A 24,437-nucleotide genomic window follows, 5' to 3' on the forward strand; every position below is an offset into this window, starting at 1 on the left:
CACCCCCCCTCGCCAGCCGCTTCCTTTTGGCGTCGGCGGAGGCGAGAGACCGGAGGCACCTGGCCGCTCTTCTTCGGTCGGCCGCCTCAAGAAAGACCGACCGGCTCGGTAGCAAGGGGCCGAAGGCCACGACGACTTGGGGGCGAGGGGGGGGGGAGGGGGGGGGCTATGCCGCGCGCGGCTGGCTGCCAACACCTGCCCCCGCCGTACGCGTTTGCGACGACGACGACGATGCGTTCCTTGCAACTTGCGCCTCGGAGCAACGGCCAGGAAACGCGTCCTCGCTCTCCACTAAAGGACAAGGAAGCGGAGGGGGGATGGGGGAGGGGGGAGGGGGGGAGGGGGGTGCACCACGTGTGGTCGGGGTTGTAGACACTCCGTGCGCGAAGGGCCTGCGTAGGGGGGGGGGGCGAATTCTCCCCCCCCCTTTTTTTATTCTCGTCGTTTGCCCCGTTGCTCTTTTTCGCCGCTGTTGTAGCGGTGGCCCCGTTTAGGTCGCGTGCGCGGGGCAGCGTGCAACGGTTGTTCCCGGGCGCGGGCATTAAATTTTAAAGGGAAGCGCGTGTTTCGGGGGCTTTCGTCAGAGCGGGTGCGACGCACGGGACGTGCTGTCCGCGCTGAGAAGGGGTGTGTGGATGGGGGGGGGGGGGGGAGGGACAGGAGTTGTTGCACGGCGCCAATGGTGGAGGTCGTCGAACGGCTGGCCGCAACATTGTAGGCCGCTGCGGTTTTGACGTTACAATCGCCACGAGTTTGCACACGCGGCTGTACCATCACCACACCGATTTCGCGCCTGATGGGCCTCGCCTCTGAAGAGCTGTGGTGTACTGCCGTGTCGGTCATTGTCGGCCGGGCTCCCTCCTTGCAGGCCCTGTGAAGTTAGAGGGTAAACAGCGGTGAACAATGTAAGCGGCGTTTAACGGAACATGCGTACATACATACATACATACATACATACATACATACATACATACATACATACATACATACATACATACATACATACATACATACATACATACATACATACATACATACATACAAAGCCTAACGCTTCGCACCTGTTCACCGCATGCAGCCTTGTAGAAAGGAAGGGCTGCGTTCACGCCACCTATATTAAATTCGTTATCGCGTTTTGCCTTCGTTTCCCGTCACAACCTTCTCTAGCATAATAGCTGATTTGCGCACGGCGACCGTACGCTGCGAAGTATGAGTAAACCCACATATGCGAGCTATCTGGCGCAAGCTTATGAGCAAACAGTGCAAAAAAAAAAGAGCATGACGAACAACATTACACTAAGTCAGGCGACGCAGCGCGCAACATCTTAGTTCGCGTTTTCTTTTTTCTTCGTCTGCTTCTTTTTATTTGTGTCCCGTTTTTCGAACTGCTTTCTCTTTACTCTGAAATGGAGGGCACAGAATCCGTCTGAAAAGACAAGAAAAACAAGCTTCGATAAAATAAGGTCGCGTGGATTTTTTTTTTTTTTTTACTCTCGCTCTTTTGCAGTACATGGCGCTAGGTTGCAGCTGAATGACATAATTGCTGCAAAAAAGCGAGCGCAGGAAGGGTAAACGAAAACACACATGCGGCGACAGGGGCTGCCCCGTATGTGCACGTGCATTCTCTTACCCTTTTTATGTGTGCTTTTCTTTTGCAACGATTATATCCCCTCATTAAGAACCAACTATAGGCCAAGAGCAAATTATACCGAAGCGTATAGTTTGCAGTGGTTCGCAGTCGTACGTAGTTGGCACATAGTTTGCACTTATCTGTCTCGTTCTGAGGCCGGTTCTTTCTTCCCGAGGACTTACCGCCACGTTCGTGTGTGTCTGCACGTCGCGTGCTCTCACAACACTCGCCGCTGTTTACGGGAAAGCTTATCCGCAGAATCGAGCATGCCGGGTTGCCTTCAGCTCCGCGGCCCGTTTCCACAACGGCGATTTCTGCCTGCCATAGTACGCCGCCACTTTTACCCTTGTCGCACGAAGCGGCGGCTGCAGGCAGAGCGTATCTCACCCCAAAAGGCGAGATAACGCCGTGCCTTTTGTCTCTATACACCTTCCGGGGCACGTTCGTCTTGCGGCCCCGTATCGGCACTCGGGTGACAAGAGATCGACGGCAACCTGCTCTCGTGCGATACGACGGGAGGACGTTGAAACCCCGAACTTTTCTTTTTTTGTCCTTTTTTTTTTCTTTCTAGGCTTCGGCGGTCTGTACCAGAAACGTCGTCTAAGCATTGGGGGGGGGGGGGGGGGGTTGGTTGGCTCCTTATCGCATAGCGGCGCTCGGTCGCAACACCACCGCTCCGGCGCACAACAACCAAGTGCGTAACGACGAAAACACGTTTTAAGATTTAAAAAGGTTAACGTGTAATGTAATAGCGCCTAACCGGCAACCGGGGAATGCAGATGCTCAGACGAGGATCTTGTGGTAATTTAGCTGTACGCAAACCCACCGAAATATTACTGTGTACTGTGGAGCGAACATCACCGAGGCTGAATCCCAGAGTAGAGGCACCAAATGAGAAGAGTCCTAACGGACCGCTAAACCTCGCTATCGGTGTCGATGCTTCGGCCTTCGCTGAAACTGTCACTTTTCTTGGCCATACGGTAAGCGCTGTTAAGAAGAGGATGAGGCATTGGCCTAACAACGACTTCGCAACGAAAAAGAAGGACTGGCGATCGGCAAACCCCGTTTCAAGCTCCTAGCTGCTGTCGCTGTAAATTTAAAAAAATAATATTAAATAAAAAATAAAAATAAAAATAATAAACAAGTCTATCGTTTCATGTAACCCTACAGAGAAGACAGCTAGCTATGCTAGCTGACACATTAGTCAACGCTGTGCAGTCGTTCGTTCGTTCGTTCGTTCGTTCGTTCGTTCGTTCGTTCGTTCGTTCGTTCGTTCGTTCGTTCGTTCGTTCGTTCGTTCGTTCGTTCGTTCGTTCGTTCGTTAGCTACGTTCGTTCGTTCGTTCGTTCGTTCGTTCGTTCGTTCGTTCGTTCGTTCGTTCGTTCGTTCGTACGTACGTACGTACGTATGTTCTTTCGTTTGTTCGTTGCGTCCATCCGTCCCACCTATGCACTTTCCAAGGTTAGAAGACAGAGGCTTACCTTCTTCGTGTACTTACCTACGCGAGGAGTAAGAAGAAAGCCTCTTCACCAGAACAAAAGAAGTAGGACGCAGGTTCAGCGGAACCAAGGAATTGTACGCCCGTATATATCAATGATCTCTCACCTGCATTATCTTGCTCGAAAGAACCGCGCGCGGGACGTATCACCATCACTCGTCGATTTCTTTTTCTTTTTCTCCGCCGTGCGCGTAAGGATCTGCAGAGGAGAGGTGTGTGCCGTGGGAGAGCGCACGGAGACATCGCAAACCTTATACGTACGCGACGGCGGCATCGGCGTCGGCTGGCAGCAAGATCGCCGGCCCATTGTCTCAAGGCGACGGAGCCACGCTTAGAACAAAGGGAGACGATAGATAGCGAGAGAGGGGGGGAGGGAGAGGCAGAGAGAAGCGGAGACTCCGCGGAGTCAAGCGTTCCAACATTCTTAGCTTCTTCGATTGCTTTGTGCTAGCGAAGCCGTGTTCCGTATCGTTCTCCCTCGGGCGCTGCCGTGTGTCTTCTGCGACGGCTTTTGTTCTATCGGTGGTAGAGCTTCGGGCCCAGATAAGCCTCTTGTCTCCAACTCACCGTCAGCACCTCGTGATTGAGACGTTTCCTTCGGCCAAGTGGGGCGAGGGAGGGGGTGGCCCTCACGGGCCTAGCCCTGGGGAGTCCCAGGCAGCTTCTTGCCTCGCTCCTACGAGGATCCCTCGTCCTGCATGACGCCGCCTGTACCGGATTCGTCTGCTACTGCAGCATCCTTAGGCTACCGCGCAGTCCTTCTGCTACTACAGTGTACCGCCTGCTACCGTGGCATCCGTCTGCTACGACAGTGTCCGTCTGCTACGGCAGTTTATCCATCTATTACCGCAGTATTTGTCTGACTAGCGTAGGAACCGCCTGCTAGCACACTTCCACGCCTGTTTTGCGGTGAACCGGTAACAAAAGTGAGCGTCGATTCTTGTGCGGGATCCGTGATTTCGAAAGCAAGAACGTCGGCCAACGTGTTTGTGTCGACTCGTACGGACTGGCCTTGCACAACGTTTCACCACACCTTCTGTCCACCTGTGTCGAAGGTTACCTTGACTTCTGGAACTTTCGTACGAAGACTACCTATCGTCTGCGGATTTGTAGTCTGTCCTTTCACAGTGAACGACGACTTCGCTACTTGAGCCGGTGGATTCTGCCCGTGACCTGATGCTGGGTAAGATCGCCGTTAGGTTTAAAGACGTTGCCTCACGTCGCGATAGGCTTAACTCGTGCAAAGCGCAAGTATAGCGATCGACAATCCATGAGCTGTCGTGCCGCAGTTTCGTATACCTCGCAATGCGCCTCTTCTCGTAGTGTATTTGTCTTCTGCATGTTTGAAAGCACGCCAGTGCGTAACGGATGCGATAAACCGCATAATCTGAAGGCTAGATGCGATGAAATCTGCAGGATGTCCATACGTCGTAGCTTCAGCGTAGATTACGATATCTGCCGACTCGAACAGTTGCACGGATATGGCGTTATGCAGTGCTCTTTCTCAATGTCTTAAGCCTTTGGTTCTTGGTGCTCTGCGCACGCTCTCAAATGACTCGGGACAAAATTCGTCGTTTAAGCCTAACAAATTGCAGTTAAACAATAAAAATGTCTATTGATGTCTTAAGGCTACCGAAGCGCTTTACATTGAGTTGTTCACATGTCACGTAATTTCCTCACTTTATCTACTTTTCGTGGTATTCTAAAGGATGAAAGAGCTGAGTCGTAAGGGGGCCTTGTTGGCCTTCAGCAAAATATCACTAACTTAATATATTGCCCATATGTTTCAACGATGCCGTTCTTTTTTTTTTTCTGAAGAGTTTGCTTACATTGTGAAACTTTCACGTGTTTGTGCTATGGAACTAATTTATTTACTCTTTCCATGTATCTTGTGAGCTACCATTCCTCACAAATAGTTAGATATATCTTTATAAAAAGCCTTCGCCTACTATGCTATAAAGTCTGTAGAATGCTTGCAGACGTCCCGTAGATTTACGGACTATTGCTTTTGTAGTCTGAGGTCCATGCATATCAATTCTACAAACAGCCTACAAACAACGCATCACTTCCACAAACTGGACCGACCAGATAGGTTTAGTGCGAGGCTTCAGTGTCCCTTCAACCTAAGTAAGCGTGTCGGCAACCTGTTGAGGGTGAATACGACTTTGACCGCAAATCAAAAGTCACATCACCTAATGTCGCACCGATGGAAACTCATAAGAAACTCAAAAAATACCGAAGTTATGCAGGAACGGTGTTTTTGCAGCGGTAGTTTGAAAACTTCGAAGGCCGTCCGTCCCTTCACCCCGTCATCAATTTCGCAGTGTCCAGGACACAAACATCGCAGCCTTTCACTTGCATCCCGTATTGTTCCTCCACTCCGAAGTAGAGGGGCAGCTAGGGGATAAAGGAACGCCGAGTACGTTAGCTATTCATCTTCCGGCCTCATCACGGACAGTGTTTCCGTTCGTGACCACTTCCTCTTTTACGGTGTCCGCAAAATGGACTCCCCCCCGAACAGAGCCCTGCTCGGCTTGACGACGTCATCTCGTGCTGTCCAGTCCGTACATCTATAGAGTCTTGCTCTCCAATTCACAAGTACGCGCGAAGCGGGGAGAAAAGGCGCGGACTCGTTACGCTGGGGAAAAAAGAAAGAAAGAAAAGATTCGTTCCTTTGTGGAGGGGGGCACGGACCGCCCTCGTTCCCATTTTCCGAGCGAGCGTATCGCGTTATATACGCGATTGTGTCCAGGAGCTGGCCAGGGGCCGTCGAGCGGTCGCGTTTTCCGGGAAGCCTCCGGTCTTTTGTACAAACGCAACTAGCCCCAAGGGAGGCCTCCATCCTAAGGTATAATAACCCCCCCCCCCCTACGACCGTTTCCCGCTACGTCCTTCTTTCTCTTCTTCTATGGCCGCCTGTCTGTCTTCGCTAAGCCACCGTAAAGAGCTAACTGTAAATTCTCCGCACGTGCGGCCACAACTACCGTTTCCCTACCTTGCTTCACTTCTGTTATTTCTCGTCTGCTTTATTAAGGTGCTTCGCCTTTTTCCTTCTTTAACGTCTGTTCCGTCCAGCTCCTTTGTTTCCTTGTTTGTTTTTCTTTATCGTCTGGACCACTTCGAAACCCACCGACAGACGCGGCACAACCGTAATTGCCCTCGTCGACCAGCAGGGGGCGACAGCTCCCATCCTTCTGCTCCCCCCCCCCACCCCCCACCGCCGTCACTCTTCCTTCAGCGTGTGTACCAAACGCCGTCGTTGCTCCGTTGTTTCTTTCTTTATTGTCTGGACCACTTCGAAACCCACCGACAGACGCGGCACAACCGTAATCGCCCCCGTCGACCGGCAGGGGGCGACAGCTTCCGCGGTTCTCCTCGCCATCATCGTTTCCTCCAGCGTATACATTCCAACGCCCTCACTTTTTCCCTACCGCGCGCGTCGTACCTGGGTGGTTCGAGCAGCGGTCACAGCCGTATACGTAAACCGATATCCCGCTGCGGCGCTCGCATATACATATACGGCAGGGTTTCTCGGTGATGCTGCGGCGTTCTGTACCCCGGCCCGCTCTCGCTGGGGTTGTCGGCATCTTCGCGCAGCCGAGCGCAGTTCCTGCATCCGCACCGCGGCGGCGAGGAAATTGGTCTCGGTGATCGCTCGCCTGTGTGTGTATGTGTGTGCTTTGGACGCAATGGGTGCGTGGTAGCACCTTTGCCCCCCACTCTTCTCGGGGGTGCGCTAGGGTGGGCGGGAGGGAATGGGAAGGCGCTCCAATTAGACGGTGATACGTACCACTCGAAAGAGTGAAAAAAAAAAAAAAGAGACTCATAATTGGATGACCTGAGCCTAGCGAGCTTTCTGAAAGAAGCAGAGCGCCATCCTGTGGCGAGTCCTGGGCGGTGCACTATGTGTACAGCCTTTGTCCAAAGAAAGGTGACCTCTGAAGAGCGTGAGTGTTGCCGAGTTATTCTGTCTATACGTCGTGTCGTGCCTGTGCAACTCCAGACGTAATAACAGGAACTGCAGGAAATGGGGAGGAAAAAAAAATGGGGTACGACTCCATTTCCAAAGTTTTCGAGCAGTGAAAACGCAACGGAACGCCACCTAAGACGTCCCAGAGTCAGCTAAGGTCGTGCGCAAAGTGGTCTCACTACTTTCGAGCAAGGCTGTACGTCTTTGAGGGTGAGCCGAGTAGGCAGAAACCGCAGCCACGGTGCTTAATTTATAATCTAATCCACGGGAAAAAATTTTCGTTTGCTCTATTGGGACTGCCAGTGCACTAGGCTATATACCGAAAGTTCCTCACTTTCAACAACTCTTTTCCAACTTCTCTTTATCACTCACTGGTCACGTAGCAAGTACGAGGGCGTATAGTGCTTTAGATTGCTTGCTTAGAAGGTCGGTCGAGGTTTATCAAACTGTTACGCTCTTTCGAAACTCACAAACATAACATACGCAGCGTTAAGCGACATGGAAAGACACTGAGAACCCATTTCGACTGAACTCCCGGGTTCGGGACGCCACAGGAAGCGTTTTGGCCCGAGTCATAAAATATTTCTCTTTATTTTCCGAGTTTGCGAGCCTCACCGTAAACTAATAACTCGGTATATAGTCATCTCTCTACCTGTTGCTGTCTCTTCTATACGCCCTGTTAAAGTAGGTGTACGCGGCTCTGTATGAAATTATAATAGACGACGTCATGTTATTCAAGGAATGCCGGACGCGATATCGTCACCCAAAGCCTTTCCTATAGCATGAATGTCCAGTGACTCACTCAAAAACTATCATAGCGAAGCACGTGCGAACGTACGCCGGGACATGTGGCAGGCCATGTTGTGCCTTGTTATTTCAGGGCATGGCTTAAATCGAGCTCCTATTCTGTAGCGCTGACTAAATTCTACGGGATTTCGAGCAACGCTCTCAAGAGGCAGCTTCATGGCTTTTACACTATTCTCAAAATATGCGAAACATAGAAGCGCTATTCTTATATTCAACCAAATTAGTCAGTTTGAATGGAATATGCGTCGCATTTGAACGAAAGAGTCGCATTTTGGTAACATTGGCAGCAGAACCTTTCTTTGTACTGTCAATTTCTGTTTCTTAAAAAAAAAAATGTGGACAGCACAAGATTTCGCTAAAAGGAAATAAGGAACCGTATTTGCGGTTGTGTAACTCCGCGACAAGAACTTCTTGAACATTATTGTTGACATTCTAATGATTTCATATTGAGTTTTCATTGTACGCAATAAAATTTATTCGAAAATTATTCGAATTAAACTTGGAGCCTTTGTAAGGGTTTCTGCCGGCATAAAAGAGGCTCGAACGTGCAAACAAACGCAGTAAGGACAGTACGTACGTGCATATCGCGATTCGGACGACACAGGAGCCGGAGGCATTGCGCGAAATTGAGATATAGAAAGGACACGTTATCTTTTATTTCCTCGGCTAATCAACAACGTCCTTGCTCTGAATCATCGCAAGTACATATAAGAAAAGTATCGAAATAATTGTTTCCCAGTCTGAGCTGACTGGGTGCTTACATATTTAGCGTCCCTTTATATACGCTTCAGAAATTGCTAGCAAGTTCTTGCTAGTCTGGCGCACACTATACTTAGGGTTAGGCTTTGTCCCACAGAGTTTCCAACAAAAACTACCAGAAAGGAACTCTGGTGCTGCTATTGTGCAGCTAATGGGGAATGTGGTTGTATAGCGCGCGAATTCGTCTAACCGCCGTGTCTGTGGCTTGAGACGTTCTTGCGGCGTTATTTATTACGCACGCTTCATCTTTATAAGTTTCCTAGAAAAAGCAAGAGCAAGGTAAAACGCGAGAGTCGACGTTTCGACAAGCGGACTTGTCTTTTTCAAGACGACATACGAGACAAAAAGACAATCCACAATCGAAACGTTGGCTCCCGCTTTTGCCTTGTTCTCGTTTTGCTCGTCGTTTTGAAATTTCCCTCTCCCGCCTTCCCCGTGTTTTCCCCAAGTTCCCTAAAAATGAGTCATGTTTTTCTTCTGACTTTCCCGTGTTTTCCCCAAGTTCCCTAGAAATGAGTCATGTTTTTCTTCTGAACGCCTGAACTCAGGAAGTACATCTACGCGCGCGCGTAGTCATTGCGAATTGTTGCATTTGTGACGCCATATTTCACTTGGAGAAGTCGTAAAACCGTTCAAAGTTGGAAGGAACAAGCCTAGGTTAATGCACGCACGTTTGCGGCTCCCGTAAACACCAGCGACATACATTAGTTATTCTTTTTGTAGGAAAACTCTTACCCTCGGATGAGGCGCAGTCGACGTGGCCCTTATTCGGGGCTGCGACCCGTAGCACTGACCCTGGCCGAGCAGATGGCACGATCGCGTATCCGCGCAGAAATCGACTCTGCAACGGCAAAAAAAGAATGTCGTCATCGGTCGCTTCGTCGCATCCGTTAGTCGTGCAAAGAACTAAACAGGATGCGACAAACACTTGTTATCGGCTGATGACGCAACCTAGAGCAAAACTGGCATCGTAAAATTTGTCTAGATTCGTATTTCACCCCCCCCCCCTGGGTTTTATTTCTTCTGGTTCACTGCACCGATGAGTCCTTCGACTGAATATCTCTTTTATCGCTTCTTTATTACTCTGCCCCCTTGCCAGTCCATCCGGGAACTTGAGGTTGCTGTTCAGTACACCGACACGGAAAACAACAGCGCACGACCAGAGAGGGCGGAATATATAGAGACATATGGAATGGCGGACAATTTCAGTTGCAACACACGTGGGCGCGTAGAATAAATAATAAAACACCTCTTTTGTGACTGCCCCATTCACACGAAGATGAGAGACTTGCCCTGCGGATAGCTTTAGGGCGCTTAGATGACAGGCCTTCTACAAAAGAGAAGGTCTCGGGACCGTGGCCTCGTGCCTCCGCCATTGTGGAAAGCCGCGAGAGGGCTTATGCAGGTGCACCAGCCTGTATGACTGCTTATGGCGAATTGAACGATGAACGCTTGCTTGTGTGTATGTGCACCAGTGCAAAGAAGTGTCAACTTCTCTCCATCTTCTCATCCCTCACTTCCCCTTCCCCAGTGCAGGGTAACCACACGGGCTTAGCCTGGCTAGCCTTCCAGCCTTTCCTTTGTGACCTCTCTCCCTCCCTCCTGTCGCCCAAAAATGTGCACACGTTTTGTTCTTGCCTAGAACTGGACACGGACAAGCTGTTGCAATGATAGTTTTCAGTATTTGGGTGTTGCAATTATGATCGGTGTCGATCACGACATCCGGGTAAATTGGGTGACATTCGGTGGCTCCATGCCATCGCGCGCGTCGCTTTGTTCCCTATTCCCTCAAAGGCGCGAATCCTGTCGACTGCGCCACGTCGGAGAAAACGGGAGGCGGTTCGTTTAGAAAGATATAACGTAACGGCGTTACTGGAACTGGCTGCACACTGGAGATCGACTTACAGCTCGTTCCTCGGAGCTGAGCGACTCTTCGGTTTCTTCCGCTCGGCTTTTCGGCAGAGGCGAACTTTGCTTCGGAGTCGGTGCCACGCCGACCGAGCGCGCGGGTTTCGCGGATCCTATTTCGGTGGCGTCTCATGCCGGCAAACGTAACGTAAACATAGCGAACGAGGCGTAGGTACGCATCTGTGTTGTCCTGTTTTACGCGGAGCGCCTGCGCTCCTATGCCGAGAACGCAGATTTCGAAAAATCCGCGTCAATCGTCTATATAAAGGCGTGCTTTGATTCCAGTTTTGCGCACACCCTACAACTAAGAAACCAACAAACAAACAAACAAGAGGAGGCAGTAATGCGTTTCAATTAACACCCATGCATGGTCTCACGGCGCGAGCACATTTTTTTTTTTGGGGGGGGGGGAGTCAATAATAATAGCCCGCGGATGTTCATCTATAGTGCAACGTGACTCTCTTCTCCCGCCACTCGTCGTCGCTGCCATATATAAAGTACGGTGCCACAAAACTCGGTGACAGTTGTTTGCGTGAAATACGAATGAACCAAAGCGAAGCGAAGAGAAAAAAAAAGAAGAGGGGGGGCGGTGTGTGTGTGTCGGGGGGGGGGGGGGGGGGTCGCCGAGCGTACGGCGCATTCGGGAAACCCCGTACGCACCGGTTGTCGTCGTCGTCGGTTCGGTCGGCGGTCACAGGTGGTCAGCGTGCAGAGCCTAATCTCTCTCTCTCTCTCTCACCGTCCACCGTGTGCCTCGCGGAACGGTCCCGATCACACGCGGTACGTCGCTGGCGCTGCTCTAGTAGCGACGCAATCTCCCCCTCCCCCCTCCGCTATACACCCATTTTCCTGCGTCCATCCCTTCCACGTCACTCCGAATCCCGTTGGTCTACCGGTTCGCACGAGAAAGAACCGCTCGCGTTCCGAAAAAGAAAGAAGAAAGGAAAAGAAGGAGAGAGAGAGAGGGAACGGGAATTGCGCGCCACCGGGCCGCCGTCTCGTTTCCCCGAGTCGCAGGCTGGAAGCCCGCTGACGCGTCGCCTCGTACGCGCCCGTTTCTCCGTGGTTTCGGCGACTTCCAGTCCAGTTGCGTGCACTAGAGCTCACCCCCGTGGAGTTTCCAACAAATGCTACTAGAGGGAACTGTGGGCGTTGACGTAACACCCATTCATCCATCCACGCATCCGTTCAGCTACCATGAGAATGATGAGTAGTAGTACGTAGATTTGTCTAATTGTCACTCTTGCGGCTTCAGGCGTCCTCGCGATGTTATTTATTGCGCTTTATCCTTTTAAATTGTCGAGTCACAATGGCTCTTTTTTTTTTCTAAACGTAAGAAGGAATAATTTTACACGCACGCGCTCGATCGTGGCAAACTGTTGCACTTATAACGCAATAGTTTCTTAACTATATAGGATAGGTCACAAAGCCGTTCCTGAAGCCAGAAAGACAAATTTAGCTAGACCCAGGTATACTGCGCGTCCTTCCCACACTGTAAAACGGTTTACACCCTTAGGCCTCCTTAAGGGTGCCCGCAACCCTTACCTCCGTAAAAAGGTGTAAGGGTGCGAGTGATAAACAGAAAACACCATTAAGGGTGTAAATTGGTCTTCAGTGCATACTGGCTGAACAAGAAAGCCGCACCTCCAGCTACCGTATGCCACTAGCGCCATTTTATACTTTCCTGCGCTTTTCTTTTTTTTTTGCGAACTCTACACTGTACAATAATTTACACACTTAAAAGTAAAAAAAAAGGTGTGTGTCAAATTTACACCCTTTTTCACTTTTTAGGGTGTAAATTAATTTACAGTTTACGGGAATGTAGAAGCATAGAACCGTATAGAGGACTCTACGGGTTGTATATACGGGTAGTGACGGTCTCCCCTCGCTCGTGCGAGATTCGTCAGCACTGCACGCAACTAACGCTACAGCCGAGCGTGTAAGTAGCGCGGTGTTGAGCCTGTTCACGCTAGCTGGCGCGTCCGTTCCCCCTGGCGAGAACGTGCGCGGAAGAAAGAAAAAAAAAAATACGAAAACAGGGCGAAGCAGTTCCGCTTCGAACTGACCGCACGGGCGAACTTCCTTCGCGCGTAGGCCATGCGCCGACTGTTCACACAGGGGACATTTCATACCCTGGGCGGAAGAAGAGTTCCGCTCCAAGCTTTTTTTTCTCGATATCTCCCCGGATCTCCCTAGAGCCTGGCCGACCTAAAAGAAAGTAAAAAAAAAGAAAAAAAAAGACTCCGGTTAGTTAGTTGATCGCCGTCAACTCGAATTTGAAAGCCAATCCTACGCGCATTTAGGCTGTCGCGTCTTTCGGAGAGAGCAGCGTGTGTCACTGCCTTAGCGGAGTTTTTTTTCCTTTTTCTTTTGTTGTTGTTGTCGTTGCTGGTGCTGCTGCTGCGTTGTTTTGGTTAGTCTTGTTTCGCAGCGGGAGGCGGGGCGGAAGCTTTCCCGGCGCGGGCGAGCATTGGATGCGGAAGCAGTTTTGCTACATTTGCGCGTTACTCTATAAAGTAATAATATTAAAAGAAATGGGCAACACGTGAACGGTGCAGTATAACACACACACGCGCGCACACACACACGCACACACACACACACACACACACACACAGCATATATATATATATATATATATGTATAACAGGATGCAGATATATGCACGCATGTGCGCACGCACGTCAAGCCAGGTTACGACTGCGTTCGATTGTTCGCCCGGCGTGACACAGCATGCGAATCAACATGGTTGGTGCGCTTGCCTTTGTGTTGTTGCTTGTTTTTTTTCCACGCCCGATGAACAACAGGATGCCCATATACGGTACATCGAAATATTCGCTAAACTGAGCAGCGAGTAACGGTGTAAAGTTAGCTGTGATTGGACCCTTGAGCATGATGTGAAGCGAGTTGCGAAATTGATGCTATGGAGCGCGCGCTGACCGCTTGTTGAATTTTTGGACACGTGGTGGCACGATTCCTATATTTGTTGTTGTTGTTGTTTTTTTGCGTTGTGCACCAGTTTGCGTTATACCGCAACCAGAATTACGCTTCAGCTCAGTTAATTTAGAGGAGGGGAGGAGGGGTCGTTCTTTTAGCACGTGATGGTGCGTGTTGTCTGTGTTAGAAAACGATATGGCGTCAAAGAAACATCGCGTAGAGGGAGCGAGTCCTATAACCGAAAACACAAACAAACAAAAAAGAAGCGACACCTATTTCGACATCTTCATTGGTGCCCCAATGAAGATGTCTCGGCCTGCCCGTACCAACGTGGGAGCGGCCCGCTGCGCGATAATCGCGTATTTCAGGACTCTCAATAAAGTTGTTCCATCCATCCATCCATCCATTGAGAGCCGTCTGTAAGTTAATTCGCTGCAAACTCAACCGAGGCTGCTCTTATATCGCGTGTCATTCACAAATACCGGCACTTTAGATCGTGCGATAGAGTCTACGAATAATCGACATGCCTCTTAGCTATCGCTCCATCGAATCTCGTCACGAGTTCCCGAGTGGCTCTATCGCGTGTACAGTCTAACCCGCGCATAACTAACCGTCCTGACGTGGCTCTCAACAAAGACTCAACTCAGCAGACGCTAACTATTGCGTTCCACATAATCGCATCGAGTCATCCCGTGCAGGTTTTTCTTCGCTCTACAGCGTCGTTAACGCAAAGCCGTTGTGTCCTCTCGAAGCTGAACAAATTCTCGATTTGCTCTCATTTACCGAATCTGATTCATCGAATCTCATAGGCAGCCGGCACAGTTGTGTCGTCTGCAGATACTCTCAGATGTACTGTGTAGTTTTCCTAGAGCTAAAAAAAAAATTATTACGACGGCGTTTTTATCGAATCTCATCGAGAAATTTCTTGCATAGGTGTCTGACCTGTACAGTTTCGGTGACGGACAGCGTGCCGTTCTGCCGTGGCCCATCAACAAGCGTTGAACTCCGCACGCTCTTAAGAGTGAACGAATCTCGTCGAATCTCGCTATACCTAACGCAATCCGAAACTCACAGTACCCGAACCTCGCTATACTGAATCTCTCACGGAGGGACCTGGCACGTGGGTGTCTCGTCCGTGTAAAATTAACCCAAAAAAGCCGAGCGTTCCGTCGAAGCTGGACTATATAGTTCTCGACATGCTCTTAAAACACAAAAAGAAACGTTCCACCGAATCTCGTCGAACGAGAGACCGAATCCTCGCGTACAGCTCTTTGCATCCGTGTTATACGCGTGCTTCTCCTCTCCTTCCAGTCTTCGTCGTCGAAAACGGCGACGCTGCACCGCATATACAGACACAACGCTGCAGGTTCATGAATACTGGCGACGCAATCCTTCGTTATGACCCGCCGAGAACCGCTGTTCCTTTTTTTCTTTTTTGGGGTGGGGGGGTGGGGGGGGGTGGTCGGTTGGCTGCGGCCGGAATGCATAATCAAACTCCGCGCATCGCAAGCAAGCAAGCAGCAACATCGGCGAACGGCGTACAATGCGATAGCAACCGCGCGGGAGGGGAACCCGATTTGCGCGCGGATCGCATTGTTTTCCACCACCGTCGCGACCGTCTGCGGCTTTCTGCCACTCGGTTGCATCAGTCCCGTATAGCGGCGCGGTGCAGCTATACCCGCCTAAATATTCCATGCGCTCAGCGTACTTTTCGCGAACCCGTCTGTGTTTCTCCCTCGGCGGTGCCGACTATGTGGCCTCGTCGTCAGGCTCGCGCCTTTGGAACGACCGCCCTTACGCATGCCTCAGAAAACAGGCTGCAGAACGGCTGCGAGAGAACTGAGGTGAAACAGCGCGAAAAAGACGAGGACACAAGGACACAAATACCACAGACTGTGGTATTTGTGTCCTTGTGTCCTCGTCTTTTTCGCGCTGTTTCACCTTGGTATTTGTGTCCTTGTGTCCTCGTCTTTTTCGCGCTGTTTCACCTCAGTTCTAAGTATGAACCAACTAGCCCTCATCAAGATCTTACTAAGGCTACGAGAGATCCGACGAGAAGGAAGAAGGCCGCAGTACAGTCACGTTGGTGACGTGCTGTATTCGCCGCACTGCTTTCAGTATAAGATAATAGACAGCTTTAGTATAGGGGACGCAAGCGGCTTGCGTGCGCAAGAACTACGGGCCACGGTACTGCGCATTGTAGGGGTTTGGAGTACGGACTTCGCGGATGAAAACCCAAACTTGGGAGGGTTTATTTACATATTATACAGGACGGTGAGCGTCAAGTACCAGTCGTACAGACATTACGGGCCAGCAGCAACTCGGACGCTGCGGCCCGCGGCAAGAAGTTGGAGAGAGGTCTGTCAAGGGAATCAGGGCATGTCCCAGAATGCTCAGGTCTCTCTGGAAGGCTTCTTATAAACCCTTCGAGCACTGCAAGTCACGTCATGTTTGACCAATGGGAGAGTCCACTCCGATGACGCCACTTTCAGCCAATGGTAGGCGCCCGTGTCGTGGTGTCACACCTGGCGGCTTGCTGCGGTCTTGCATCGCAGACTGGCAATGCACCTCGAACAATGAGAAGGGGAGGGCTGCACCTGCCTCATTGTCGGATGCCCACCTGCTAATGCCGGCGGCGCACGAACTTGTTGGCACGTAAACTTGTTGCCTTAAACTTGTTTGCTCGGCCGCTTCTCTGGAATGCGCTTTCTGCTTCTGCATTCCTCAATTAGCTGTGCTGCAATCCGACGTGGTCTGGGGAACTCGAAGTAATCGCAGGAACCAGCTCCATATCTAACAGCTCGTCCTCGCCCCGGTTGTTCTGAATGGCCGGTGAAATCAATTCGCTGGCCATGAGGAACGCTGATAGAAGCTGCAGGGTACTGGGGTCGAGCCACGTTTGACGAACTTCGGGATCCTGGGCCCTGGAGAACAAACGTCAAACAAACAAAACAGCACAGCGCTGCACCACGCGTAAGCGCAGGCTCTTCACCCCTGACTCGCCAGACTATTACTGAGTCAAAATCAACCCTGATCTTTTATTTCCCCAATTTCGACAAAACAGTTCCAACCACCCTTCCAAACCGCTATCCATTTCTCCCCGAATGCCGACAAGACCAGAGCACTATTGTTGTTGCAAAACAAAAGGGTCGTTGAGGATGCAAACAACAAATGAAAACAGCCGAACATAACATAAGTGGCCTAACTACACGAACAGCATGTTTCCAATCTATAACAGTGGCGTACTTTTCGCACGTATTGGTGCCACTGAACAATCTGGTCAACCTCACAAGTACGTAATCACAAGCGCACTAGCATTGTGGTCACTAAACAGAACGCGTACTTGCGTTGTAGGCAAACTTTTCATTCACGCTTACTCACGTTTCTTTCCTGAAAGTCCTACAGGACACGTGACATAAACGAACAATTAAACTTGCGGGACTTACACACTCCGCAGAACCCTTAAAATAATGCGTCTTAATAACTCGTTCCACGCATACTTATCAGAGAAGTCAGAATACGGCTGCCCTAACACACACGAGCAACCCAGTCATAAATCTGCTTCCTTCCGTCCACACAGGACATGCGCTAATGGAACTAAGAACGCTTCTCAGTGCAAATCATGCACTCACTGAAAATCTACGCGCTTAACCTTACAAAATTCAAAAACACTTAAAAAGAAAGAAGGTTAAATAACACACACGCGCGTTACGATAGGCCTCTCAACAATAACCTTGACCCTCAGGTTACTCACACATAAAAAAAAAACCTATCTACTTATTAATGAACATCTCGCGAGACTATATGTTTACACAAACCTCATCTTTCAAATCTCGGAGCTTCTCAAACGAAAACACAAAGCTCAAACCTTACACATTGAAAGAAATCCTAGTCTCAAATCGCGAAATCTTTCCGATGCTCAAAAATAAAACAAAATAACATTTCACTTCTACGGAAGCTCTCTTGGCTTCCCGTTCCCGATTGCTTACGACTGACTCATACTTTGAGTCGAACCCGTGGTGGGCGTGGTCTGAAAGCTACTCTGGCTGCCGGGAGACAACAAAAGGGCTGATTCACTATCAGCTCCCCCAAGACGTTACGGTCTCCTGCCAATTTGCGTCCTCGCGCCCCGCTTTCAACACGAACTCGATTGACCGCGTCGCTACTCCCCACCTGGTCTCGTCCTGCCACCTTGCGTTTCTTCGAACTGCACGCTGAGCTATAAAAAGAACTACGGAACGACGAGGAGCTTAACTGCCCCGTGCCCTTTGTCCGCGTCCGCGCAGAACATTCTTCGCGGTCCCCCTTTGACCGGTGGCTCGACCATTTTGGATGCGTCAACATCGTCCTAGACGACCGCACCTTCTTCCTCGCGCCTTGCCCTTTTGGGTTTCTCGCCATCTTTGGCGGCGCTACATTAATTACCGACTTTCGGTTTTTACCGCGCTTCTTTTTAAGGCGCTTTCTCTTTGCACTAGCCTTCATGTCGCCTTCTCGTGCCTCGTGCTGGCCGGTACACATTTCGTCGGCCCGGATCGGCCTCTTACCCGCATTGTCTGAGTGATTTACATTTAAATCTACTCTCTCTCTGCCTCGACTGGCGGACAGCTCAACCGACTCTGGCACAATGCAGCAGGCTTTACTCGAGTAAGACAACTCGCACTCTTGCGAACTGCCCTCTACTACATTGCCCAGCGCACGCTGTGAATCGGCACACAGCCCGTCGGTATCGATCGCTGTCTCACGCGCACAGTCCGAATGATTAACTGAATCATCCCTATCTAGGCCATCTAGACTGGCGGAGAGCCGCACCGATCCCTGAACAATGCAGTTGTTCTCTCGTGAGCTACGGAGCTCGCCACCCCGAGAACTATTCTCAACTGCATCGTCCAGCTCGCACTTCACTTCTGCACGCACATCTGGCTCTACATGGGTGCTCGCTTCTGTCGGGTCAGAAGTGCCCTTCTCTTCGCTAGCAACCTCGCTAACCTTACCAGCGACGCACACACGCGGTAACTGTGCCAATTTGTTCGCAGCTGGCCTAGCTGTCTCCACAGTCATCTGTTGGCACAGCACCTCGTCGCTCTCACTGCGGCCTTTAACGGCCTCTGTTGCCACTAAGGCATCGTTAGCAGCTAGCCTTTTCCCTTCACTTATCAATCGGCAGCCAATCTCACAGGCACTACTCTTTTCATCGGCTTCTGGCGAAAACCTGCTAGACACTTGCTCTGTACTTCCTACAGAATTCTCAGACAGCCGTTGTCTCTGTGCCAATAACTGATCCCAATACTGTAGCTCTTTGATCAGTGCTGCCTTCTCTCTCTCATACTTTTCCTCTCGCTCAAGCTTACGTTGATTCTCACGTTCGCGTGCCTTCTCACGTTCGTGACGCTGACACCTAAGAGTAAGTTCTTGAAGCTCCTGCTTCCGTTCATTCTCGCGTTCTTCACGCTTAAGCTCACTCCTAAGTTCACGACGCGCTCGCAAACGTACACGACGCTCTCGCTCCCGTGGCTCCTGTATCACTTCCCAAGCAAGCTCAATGCTTTTGTGATCATTGCCACTATCATTAATCGCCTTTATGATAGCTGGCGTTTCCATCCGTTCGTCCGCCTCAACTCCCAAATCGTCGCACACCAACAACAAATCCAACCTCGTCAACCTTCTAAGATCCATGGCAGCTGCCCCGACAGGTGGTTAAAACTGTTTTCCTTAATTAATTTGTGCAAGCACACAATGCAACAAATTCCCGATTCCCAGAACTATCAAAATTGAACACACAACCTTTGAGTCTGGCGAATCATAAGGAAAAAAACCACGCGCTCACTTACGGTTGCAGCACCCCGCCATCCGGTTCATTTGTCCGCTGTTCCCGGTTCCTTCCGGACTCCCTGGGTCGAAGGCTCGCTCCTTCTTCGATACTCCCAGTCTCTTCGGACCTCTTTCGACGAAGGCTCTCTCTTCTTCGCTCTTCCCGGTTCCTTAGGATCTCTCTCGACGAAGGTTGATTCGTAGCGCTGCCACCAGCTGATGTATTCGGAGGCGATCCTACCGCTGCCAACCAGATGTAGGGGTTGGAGTAAGGACTCGGGATGAAAACCCACAAAACTTGGGAGGTTTATTCTACATTATGTACAGGGGACGTGAGCGTCAAGTAACAGGCGTACAGACATTACGGGCCGGCAGCAACTCGGACGCTGCGGCCCGCGGCAAGAAGTTGGAGAGAGGTCTGTCAAGGGAATCAGGGCATGTCCCAGAATGCTCAGGTCTCTCTGGAAGGCTTCTTATAAACCCTTCGAGCACTGCAAGTCACGTCATGTTTGACCAATGGGAGAGTCCACTCCGATGACGCCACTTTCAGCCAATGGTAGGCGCCCGTGTCGTGGTGTCACACCTGGCGGCTTGCTGCGGTCTTGCATCGCAGACTGGCAATGCACCTCGAACAATGAGAAGGGGAGGGCTGCACCTGCCTCATTGTCGGATGCCCACCTGCTAATGCCGGCGGCGCACGAACTTGTTGGCACGTAAACTTGTTGCCTTAAACTTGTTTGCTCGGCCGCTTCTCTGGAATGCGCTTTCTGCTTCTGCATTCCTCAATTAGCTGTGCTGCAATCCGACGTGGTCTGGGGAACTCGAAGTAATCGCAGGAACCAGCTCCATATCTAACAGCATGCGCAGTGCCGTCGCCCCTAGTACTTGCGTACGCAAGCCGCTTGCGTCCCCTAAACTAAAGCTCTCTAATGAGCACGCGCCCACGTAGTGCCGTTAACCTTTGCTGTTGTTCCACAACGGGGTGTTGTTCCACAACGCTGTTTTCGTGCGGTGCTGGCGTGCTCGGTAAGGCGCAGCGCGTTGTATAGAAAGCGGAGCCGTGGCATCGCGTACAGGAACACGCGTTGGATAACGTGAAGCGTACACACACACACACACACACACACACACACACACACACACACACACACACACACACACACACACACACACACACACATATATATATATATATATATATATATATATATATATATATATATATATATATATAGAAAAAAACTCGGCTACAGCTAAGGCGTTGCGCCTGCTTATATAGTGCAACTCTTGCAAGATATTGGGTGGATTTCGGGCGCGGGAATGCATACCGCGAAAACTTCCAAAAGGGTGTGAACTCGACCACACAACCGATGCGCTATCTTTGATGGTACGAGTTGTTCGTAGTTGCATTGTGTGCTTGCGTGTGCGTGTGTGTGTGTGTGTGTGCGTGTGCGTGTGTGTGTGTGTGCGTGCGTGTGTGTGCGTGCGTGTGTGTGTGTGTGTGTGTGTGTGTGTGTGTGTGTGTGTGTGCGTGCGTGTGTGTGTGTGTGTGTGTGTGTGTGTGTGTGTGTGTGTGTGTGTGTGTGTGTGTGCACGTTGTTTGTGCAAGCCTTGCATAACAATTTTTCACTGGTTTGGCGACGATCGAATGCCGAACCACTCGCGTACCGAAAGTTTGCTCGCATTTGGTCTCGTTCTCTTTCCCTGATTATCGCGCGTGAGTGCGCCAATATCGGTGGAAGAAGCTTTCGCGGCCATTTTGAAGATTTCATTTTTTGAACTTCACTCTCGGTTGCCTACTATAGAAATGAACAAATTATGCCGAGGTATGCTCAGCGAACGCAGCGAAATAAATTCTTTGATGAGAGACCTCACTAAGACGTATTGGATGTGATTTTAAGGTACTCTGTATCTTTGACGGTATATCGAAAAAAAGATAGGGTTCGGGAAAGAAATCGGAGCTGTTAAGGGGGGATGCTGCTCGAAAAAAAAATATTATTTCAGAGACCTGAAAAAACTGCCATTCACACAGTTTTTATGAAGATTTCAAATATGTTATTAGTTTTTGTGCAACTGCTATATATATTTTTCTTATTTAAGCCCTACACAACTGCAAATGTAGTGATCCCTGCAGGCACTTCCTTCTGCATATATATTTTAACAAAAAGCATGTTCTGTAGCTTATTTAGCTCTTTGTGGGCCTCAATGTCCCGATATGTATCCGAACAGCATGCACAATTACCGGAACTATGCAAAAAGAATTAGGACACTTTAACAATTTTTTTTTTCGCAATCCCATGAAATATAACTTTGTACTTTAGTAGCTACTGCCGAGAGATATTGCAATTTCAAGTAAATACCAGCCGTCTACATATCTCGAACAGTATGTGTGCCAAATTTCGTTAGTATAGGAGAATTATAAGTGCACAAGGTTACTTTCATGGTATTGCGAAAAAGAAGTTTTGAAGTTTACTAATCTTTCCTTGCATAGCTCCACTAAATATACACGCAGTTTGGATAGATATTGGCACTTTGTCACTTGTGCACTTGTCAACGTCACTTGTCAACGTATCGACAAGTGCACTTGTCGATACGTTGACTCCTGCGCTCACCTTGTTATCGTGTTACTCGTCGTCTATGAATGGCAGTATTTTCAAATCTCTAGTACAAATAATGAGTTTTTTTCGAGCAGCATCTACCCTTAAGGATGATTCAGCGCTGAGTATCTGGTCAGCAATCTTCATGAGCTAGTTGTGTTAACGAGCCATTCATGTTTATGACCCGGTAGTTAAACTTCTTGAACTAGCCGACTGTCAACGAGAGTTCAGTGCCGAGAATGCAGTAGCCAAACTGCGTTAGTATTGTGAATCGCTTATGCAGCACATCTATTCTTTCACTTCAGTTTCCGACGATATCTATACCGTTATCGATATACTCGATGTACACCAAAGACTCGCAGAGCCAGAGGGCCGATTGAGCTACTGACGCTGCCTCTATTTTACTACCACGATTATGAAGACTACCGCTTTTACAGCTACTACTACTACTACTACTACTACTACTACTACTACTACTACTACTACTACTACTGTTCTGCTGCTATTAGAACAACTACGTCTACTACTAATGCTCTGCTGCTATTGTTACTACTACTACTACTACTACTACTACTATTACTATTATGCTGCTATTACAACTATAGCTACTACTACTGCTCTGCTGCTATTGTTACTATTACTACTACTACTACTACTACTACTACTACTACTACTACTACTACTACTACTACTACTACTACTACTGTTCTGCTGCTATTACAACTACGTCTACTACTACTGCTTTGCTGCTGTTGTTACTACTACTACTACTACTACTACTACTACTACTACTACTACTACTACTATTCTGCCGCTATTACAACTATAGCTACTACTATTGCTCTGCTGCTATTGTTACTACTACTACTACTACTACTACTACTACTACTACTACTACTACTACTAGCACCACCACCCCCACCTTCCATCAGAAAGGCCATGTGAGTCCTTGTTTCTGGGGGGCAAGCGTTCGTGTCAACAGTGACCGGCGAAACGTTACGCGAGACGGTGAGCCGCGTGATTCATTCCAAGGAGGAGCTCGGGAGAGGCGATCCGAGACGCAACCACAGATGTTGGCAGCTTGTCTGGTCCTCGTCGTCGTCGGTAGAGCCGCGGTATATCGAGGCCCCGATTGTCTTCCCAGGCAGCACTGGCGCGCGGTGGAAGTGTTCTCCTGGCAGTCAGCAAGCGGACACCGTCGCCGCCGCCGCCGCATCGCGCCGTCTTCTTAAGTGACACGGCCAGCCACAGTCGAGAAGAATGAACTGAGGCCTTCTTTCTCTTCTTTTCTCACAGCGCCGCGAACGTGTGAATGCTCGGAGTCTCGCGAGGAGGGATATACGGCTGCATCCCGAGACGAGCTTTCGTAAGACGACACACGTTCCCTTTGTGTGTGAGAGAAAGAGGGGCAGGGAGAAACAGGCCTGGCAGGGGCCTGGCCCGGCCGGCCGGTCTCTGTGCCTTCGGAGTCGCTCCGCGAGCGAGAATTACGTCTTGGAGCCGAAAGACCGACCGTGGTATACAAGCGGTGGCGGTGTTAATTGCGTCTGAATGTCATCGAGAAATCGCCACTTGAATGTTTCTTTCTTATTGTTCTCGAAGTTCTGTATTAGAGCGATCTTTCGTCTCTCATTCTTCAAATCGAAAATTAGTACGGCTATATACTGCAAATCAGCTCTCACTGGATATATCTTGAGTATCGGTAACATTCTATTGACTTTCTATTGAAATTCGATTGAGTGTGATGCATGGTGTTTTGTAAAGGTGCTCGCTAAGACAAAAACAAAAAGACATGAGAAGGGAACGAAGTACGCTTCATGAAAGACTAGTTATTCAAACTCTAAAAGCCAACCTAGTGGTAATGTTCGAACGCACAAGTGCAAAACTTTTCTCCTATATGGATGCGTGCTCATTTTACTTCTTTCCGCGCTTGTTGTCTTCTAACTCAATCTTTCCGACTTCGGAACCCGAAGCCGCAGCTCCATTAGATCTTATCCCAACATTCGCCGTTTCCCGTCTCTCTGGTCTCTCGTGACCGCTGTTTGGCCTTTCGCAAACAGATGCCCCCAGCAGCAAAAACATCATTCCCGATGGCGTTTTCTTCGGGTAAGTACGTACACGCCAAGTCGATCTCGACTCCGCCGCAAGGCGAGGGAGGTCAGCTCATTTCAATGTTCCGCCGCATGGACTTCCTATTAGCGGTTAATTACTGGTGATATCGCGCGACATCAAGTCCATTTTCTTGGTCGTCTTATGTTATATTCAGAGACTAACCATGGTTGGGTGTCTCTGAATATATATCCCCCACCCCCAGAACTTCGTTTAGTACTAGCCTTGACTTTTGGTTCAGGTAAATTATTGATAAGGACGAAATTCTGAACGTCCGCACGCGCTAAAGAAAAAGAACCCTGTAGCGTGCGGTTTCTATACGCCTCTTTTCAAGCCTTCCGCATTTGAATAATGACAGCCCTGCGTCCTTTTCGCATTAGCTCGGATGCATACATTACCACAGCTCAAGCA

General features: G+C 49.7%; 2 protein-coding genes across 6 annotated transcripts in view; one reads left to right on the plus strand and one right to left on the minus strand.

Annotated features, from left to right (window-relative positions):
• Positions 1–24,437, plus strand: part of pros (homeobox protein prospero) — a 250,832-nt gene that overhangs the window by 160,075 nt on the left and 66,320 nt on the right. Inside the window, exon 1 of one of the 5 annotated variants that reach the window (XM_070521904.1) lies at positions 4,270–4,311. The exons of the other annotated variants lie outside the window; for them this stretch is intronic. The gene's annotated coding sequence lies outside the window, so the exon portion shown is untranslated. Of the gene's footprint in view, positions 1–4,269; positions 4,312–24,437 lie in introns of those variants that run through there. 5 annotated transcript variants of the gene reach the window in all.
• LOC135905709 (uncharacterized) lies at positions 436–23,190 on the minus strand. The gene is made up of 4 exons (XM_065436687.1): positions 22,840–23,190; positions 12,705–12,780; positions 9,400–9,505; positions 436–871 (listed from the first exon to the last, which is right to left on the minus strand). The coding sequence occupies exons 1-4, from the start codon at positions 22,856–22,858 to the stop codon at positions 737–739; spliced, it is 336 nt and encodes a 111-aa protein (XP_065292759.1). The 5' UTR covers positions 22,859–23,190; the 3' UTR covers positions 436–736.

This window comes from Dermacentor albipictus, chromosome 7 (genome assembly GCF_038994185.2).
Source record: "Dermacentor albipictus isolate Rhodes 1998 colony chromosome 7, USDA_Dalb.pri_finalv2, whole genome shotgun sequence".
Classification (NCBI taxonomy): Eukaryota; Metazoa; Arthropoda; class Arachnida; order Ixodida; family Ixodidae; genus Dermacentor; species Dermacentor albipictus.